The 6,000-nt window shown below is 55.5% G+C and overlaps 1 protein-coding gene across 4 annotated transcripts in view; it reads left to right on the forward strand.

The window, feature by feature from the left end:
• Window positions 1-5,421, forward strand: part of LOC119096369 (protein Malvolio) — a 31,555-nt gene extending 26,134 nt beyond the window's left edge. For 3 of the 4 annotated variants that reach the window (XM_037219236.1, XM_037219237.1, XM_037219235.1), the window contains exons 9-12: window positions 576-668; window positions 1,356-1,486; window positions 2,570-2,780; window positions 5,259-5,421. In XM_037219236.1, the coding sequence (XP_037075131.1) occupies window positions 576-668; window positions 1,356-1,486; window positions 2,570-2,780; window positions 5,259-5,363 (540 nt within the window). In that variant the 3' untranslated portion in view covers window positions 5,364-5,421. Of the gene's footprint in view, window positions 1-575; window positions 669-1,355; window positions 1,487-2,569; window positions 2,781-4,663; window positions 4,750-5,258 lie in introns of all 4 variants that reach the window. The other variant, XM_037219238.1, reaches the window with a different exon arrangement.
• Window positions 5,422-6,000: the final 579 nt, after the last annotated feature.

Consider the following 6,000-nt stretch of genomic DNA (forward strand, 5'->3'; position numbering starts at 1 on the left):
GAAGATGACGCTGATTTCATTACAGTGTCCCAGTGTCCCATTTCACAACGCTTAGTGGCTAAAATATCAGGTAAATTCACACTCTCTTGGCCTCTCGCATAATGCTCTAATTGGTCGGCTACCATGCGCATATTCGGCTGTGAATGTTCTGCGGCATCATGCCCCTGGGCGGGCCCAGAGCGTGACGAGGACGGCACCGGCGGGAAACCACTGGCCGCCGCTGTGGCGGCGTCATGTGCTGGACAACGGCGTAATCTGCGCGGCGCCCCCCCCCCCCCCCTCTCCCCCCCCCCACTTGCCCCTCCCCGGCGCGCCGACAGAGGCAGGCACCTGCTGGCACGGGCACTCGTCGTTCACCGCGGGCACGTGGCGTCCGGCCGGTCATGCCTGCTCAGCACGTTCACAATGGAAGGGTGACTGAGCAGCTGTCACGTGACGACCGCCTGCGCAGGCTGATGGGGAGGGCGTGATGTCGAGTGGTAGGTGGTATTCGACTTACGTGTGGAGAATAAACAGATCGTAGTGCATGGATTCCTTTAGAAGTCGCTGGAGGTGACCCCGGGCTTGCCTGGCAGGGCTTCCTGAACCTGACGTGGCCGAAGTGGAAGCGAGTCCTGGTCACCCGTACCATCGCCATTCTTCCAACATTTTTCATAGCTGTCTACAAGGTACGAAAAACCAAGCTTTCCAGAGGCGTAAGAATGGTGTTTGCTTTCGCTAAACCCGGCGCTCCACTCGATGCTGTCGTACGCGTGCGTTGCATAATAACACTAAGACTTTGCTGAGCAATGGATGGCAAATTGTCGCCACATAGTGGCTAGATATTGATTTTGTTTGTAGTGTTGTCTTTTCTATGTATTCGTATTGAGCGCGCACAGAATAAGCAACGAGCGCCAATCGAAATCTTTGGATGAGCCTTTGGTGCCACCAAATGAATGTGGCAATGTGGCCCAATGTTTTTAACCTTTTCAAACAGTGTTATGCAGCTTTCTAACTAATGCACAGCTATAAACAAACCCCTGAATAATCGTATGTATGCAAGCATTGTCGCTGATTGGTCTTATTTTCTCCTGTTTGGAGGATATCACTGACGTAATAAACTATTATGGTGAAAATTGTTGGCCTTCAGCATACCAGGAGACACCAGCGAAACGCCAGTACCAAGCAATCAAAAGAATCTATCATGAGAGTGCTCGATGCTTCAAGACAGTCCAAATGGCAAGACAAGCCAGTCACTGCCTTGAAACGTTGAATATTGCCCTAATATACTTAAGTGACTGCAAGTTGTCGTTCACCTAGTACCTATTGGCATGTTGGAGGTCCCTTATTTTCACCATGTGTCGTCGCTCCGACAGGACATCACGGACCTGACGGGCATGAACGACCTGCTGAACGCGCTGATGAGCCTGCAGCTGCCGTTCGCCCTGCTGCCCACGCTGACCTTCACCAGCTCGGAGCAGGTCATGGGGGAGTTCCGGAACGGCCCGTGAGTTGGAGCGCCACCCAACGCGGGAACGCGGATGGGTCTGGGCGTCCCCACCTGCAGACTTGCATCGTGATCCTGCGGAATGTTTGCCGATGCGACGTACGTACCGATGATTTAAAACTGGTGTGCGTTTTTATTTCCACACTGTATTGCTGTCTCCAAAGGAGTGCCAGTGCTGAAATTACCATGAGCATAGCTCGGTGCATGCGAAGTGATGGCGAGTGAGAGTCCAGTGATTAACATCCGTCGGCCACGCGGTGTCATCTGATTCGTGTCGTCTGTTTCGCGCTGTCTGGACCATGAATGCTCGCCGATCACCGCTCCCCAGCTCAGCACCACGCCGCTGTCATGAGCATTTCAGGTGCGCGCTAGGCTTTCCATTTCATTTTTGCTGCTAGTGGGCAATCCGCGCGGCTAGGCTACGGTGCTGGGGCAGGGCACGCGCCATACGTGTAGCTAGACAATCTAACGGCAAACATCAGGATGCGTCGGCAAATATTCTAGGTTCCTCCGCATTCCTGCTCGCCAGCGTATGATATCGGGATTTACCTATGAAATTGCATGTCGCGGCCAATTCCCATGGTCTTACCGTCCAACGTGTGGCCTGCCCTTGTGGTTTGTGTGGATTTACCTGTGAAACTGCTTGTCACCTACCAATTCTCATTGTTTTATCGTTCACATCGTGGCTTGTCCACATTACGCGGTATTATCCATTGATAACGTTGAAGTAGCTTTTCTGAACTTGTTTTTCGCTTTTTTGCGGCATTTCACTTGTTAAGTTAATCCCGAGCCAACACTTCGCCATGACTGTAAAAAGCGACACGTGTGGTCTTCGCTTGCCTGTGTCCATGGCAGCCGGCCTTCTTTGTTACTGCTGCGTATTTGCTCAGTGAAACTGAAGCATTCCACGCTCTTCGCTTATAGATAAGTATACCAGCAGCAGTGGGGCCGCTCTTCGCCGTGCCAGGCTCGGTCCACGAGACTCGAAGCTGCGCGTTTGCCGCTGAACGGCGGCGCTGACGACGCCCACGCACTGACAGGAGGCGTCCCTCGCCTGCCCTGACCCGCGTGCCACGCCGACAGGGTCATGAAGGTGCTGGCTAGCATCCTGTCGGTGGTGGTGGTCGGCATCAACGTCTACTTCGTGGTCGACTACGTGAAGAGCACGCTGCCGGCCGTGTGGTGGGTGGACCTGCTGCTGGCGCTATACGGCTTGTTCTACATCGGCTTCATCGGCTACCTCACGGCGCTGCTGTACGGCGTGTTTGGCGGCCCGGGCTTCGACCGCATCAGGGTGAGCAGGTGGACAAAGCGGCGCCGTCTTCAGGTAGCTGGCGAGACCCGACTGATGGGGAGACCGGTCTTCAGAGGGGCTCGTGGCAGGGCGCCCAATGCCAGCTAACCCGTCAAGGAGTTTTACCTGGTACACCAGCTAAACCTCCTTTACCACCAGCTAAAACTCCGACAGCCATCCGCTAATCGTATGAGATTAGCGGATGGCTGCATGTTGTCAATATTTCAACGAATCGAACCTGCATGTGTTTCTCATATCTCTTTCTCACGAAATTCAATTCTCACTGCACCAGGTGTCCATTTGTGTGTTTCGTTGAACCTGTTTTACGACCGCTTCTCGAAATCATTCGTAACCACAGTGTTGGGTCCGTCTGCAATTATTTTACGATCTCTACGATGTTCTATTACCTGTATCATGTTGGTTTTTGGAGGGGTTTTTAATGGCATGGGATGACGTAGTTACCGGGGAAACAATTTTGATACCCGTTAACTTGTTTTTAGTCTAATGACAATAAAACCTCATTATTCCTGCTGGTGTGCATTCCATTGTATCCTGCTTATTGTACTCTGGAGCTATGCGTTTGGCCCGTTCCCTGCTTTCACCGCTTTTCATGTCACCATGCAGCGAGTAGTACGCTTTTCAGTGGGGCGTAGCAGTCGCTTTGTCGTTTTGGTACGTTTAGTAATCGGAGACAGGTTTCCGTGGCTACGTGAGTGTACACCAGACAAGCTCTGTGGGGCCTAGCGGACAGCTGATGGGATTATGGACCGTGCCGTGTCGGTGAATGTACTCCCAGTGCCCCGTCACGAGGCTGGTCTCACGAGGCTGGTCTTCTGAGAATTTGTCCCGTGGCACTGTCCCATGCCACGCAGCTGGCAGGCAGTCTGTGTTGTACGCGATGACAGCGTGTAGCCAGTGCAGAGATCACGGGCGTCATCATCGCAGATCGCCTATGACCTGATCTGACTCAGGTGGCGCCTACTTCGCCCTTGATCAACATAGCCTGACCTGGCTCAGGTAGCTTCGACCTCGCCCTCAATCACTACTCGAGCCGTCCTGAGAGGCTGCGGCACTCGGAGCGCGTGCCGACCTCGGCGAGCGACTCACGACGACTTTATCATGACTGCACTCCTACGAGCCTGTTAGCACATTTCCTGTATTTGGTCAGGAATCCAGTAGAAGTCCAGGTATCCAGTGACCCGTCCTCTAATTTAGTTAGTCTTTGGGCTGTTGATCGGAACGTAAGAGCATTATAATAAATGATGAGAAAATTCGCTTTGAAACCCTGAGGACCACCTGGAAAAGCTACTAAACTTGTACAAATGTAGTGGCAGCCTCAATCGGCACATAACCAATATCTGATCCCCAGGACACTCACGTGAAATAACCTGGCACTTATTTAAAAACATACAAGTGCTGGCGGAATTGGCACTGAATGCATCTGCAGCACATATCTAAACTTATTAAGTATTTTACCGTCCTGATTGTAAGTTCCCATAGCGGTGTGTTTCAAGTGGGATTAGATGCATTATCTACCGTACAATTACCACTACGTTTATCCACTGTCACTTCTTGATTCGGCCAATGTGCTTTATATGCAAATTCGTCGTGCAAAAGAAGCGTAGTTTAAACGTCAGGGTGAGCTAAGGGACGACCACCGCACTGGGCCCCCGCCGTTTAAGAAATCGCGGTTGCACGCCTGGTGGTCAACGCACGTTGTCAGCTTCTAATAATCGACGACAAGAACCGCGCCAGATGCGATCATCGTACCCCTGTCCGTGTTGTTTCGACTTGTACTGTCCTTTGTGACTCGGCTCGTGGACGCGTGAGTACCTCGAGCCCGCCAGTGACTGGGCTGTGCCTGTCGTGCTCGCTTGTAACAGGCTGTGAGCAGGGGCTGGCTCGGGTACGAAGAGATTGCCAGCAGCTAGAGCTGACGGCCCGTAGCGGACGCCGTGGCTAGCGCTGCGTGAGTGCTCCACGTCGCCTGCATTGCTGCTGATTTCGCAACTGGGGCTCGGGCGCGGGTACTGCACGATACCGCCTGCTCGCTGCCGCTGCTGCGGTGACTGTCCGATGGCGTGGGTGCTTCGCGGTTTGGGCTTAACTGGCTGACGTTGTTTCGCGGTTTTGGCCGCTTCGGTTGTGGTGATGCGTGTTTAACCGGCATGCATAATGATGGGAGAGCATGGCAGCGATTCAAATTATGTGCGCGTCTGTGACCATGGATGATATGAGTGCGCGTGTTTTGACGTGCAGGGCGCAAGGAGTGTTCGCCGCCGCTAGTGCAGGTGTCCCGTCAGTGTTAAGTGCGCCGACCTGTTGCTAGCGCGCACGGCTCTTTGCATGGGCAGCCTTCGCCCGCCCTCGTCGCTACAGATAGTTTCCAGTCCCCACTCGTAGCTTCGGAGAGCATCACGTCCCGCGGCTCGAGGCACGCTCCCCGTTCCCCAACAAAACGCTCGTCCTCTCTCGCAGACACTGGTCGTGTATAACGACTCGTCCAAACGACACGACTGGGACGACCCAGAGGTGGATGAGCCGGGCGGCGGCGAGCGCGCCCGGAGCCAGCAGCTGGCCTGACGCGCAGTAGCCGACAACCGCGCCCGCTGGCTGCCGACGTGGCCGGCGTCGGTACCGAGAGGGGCCGAGCCGGTCGGCAGGGGCCCGGCAGACCCGGCACGTCCGGTCGTTCAGACCGTCCGCCGACCGCGCGGGGCCGGGCCGCCGTCGCCGCGGCCGCCGGCGCCCCGACGCTCGGCGTTCCCAGCTAGTCCTCGTCAACAGATCTGCAGCAGTGAGCGCCGCCAGAAGGCGGCCGGTCTTCGTGCAATTGTGACGGCGCGGGCGGCGTCGGTGAGGGCGCCGGCGCCGCCCCCGCCCACCGAGAGACGGCTGTGACGGCCGGCCGCGTCCGGACTGGGCGGTCGGCCGACTTCGCACCGGGGCGGGCTCGGCACCCGCCTCATTCCGCGTGAAGCATGTCTGCGCTGGCGCAGTGCGCAGAACGCATGGACGCTCTCGCGGCATGCTGTCACATTCAGCCGTGGTAAGCGAAGGCGAAATTGCTGGCCCCAATGCGATCGGCTGCGGTCTTTGCTCCCTGAAGGTGAGCGGGATGCAGCGTGGCTGTGTGGATGTCCATAGGCAGCTCTGGTCACCTCCGCGCTCGTGATCTGACCGTCGTGTCTGATAAATTGGTGCCTTGGGGATCAACGTA

Source organism: Pollicipes pollicipes, unplaced genomic scaffold, assembly GCF_011947565.3.
Source record: "Pollicipes pollicipes isolate AB1234 unplaced genomic scaffold, Ppol_2.1 Scaffold_4295;HRSCAF=5057_pilon_pilon_pilon, whole genome shotgun sequence".
Taxonomy (NCBI): Eukaryota; Metazoa; Arthropoda; class Thecostraca; order Pollicipedomorpha; family Pollicipedidae; genus Pollicipes; species Pollicipes pollicipes.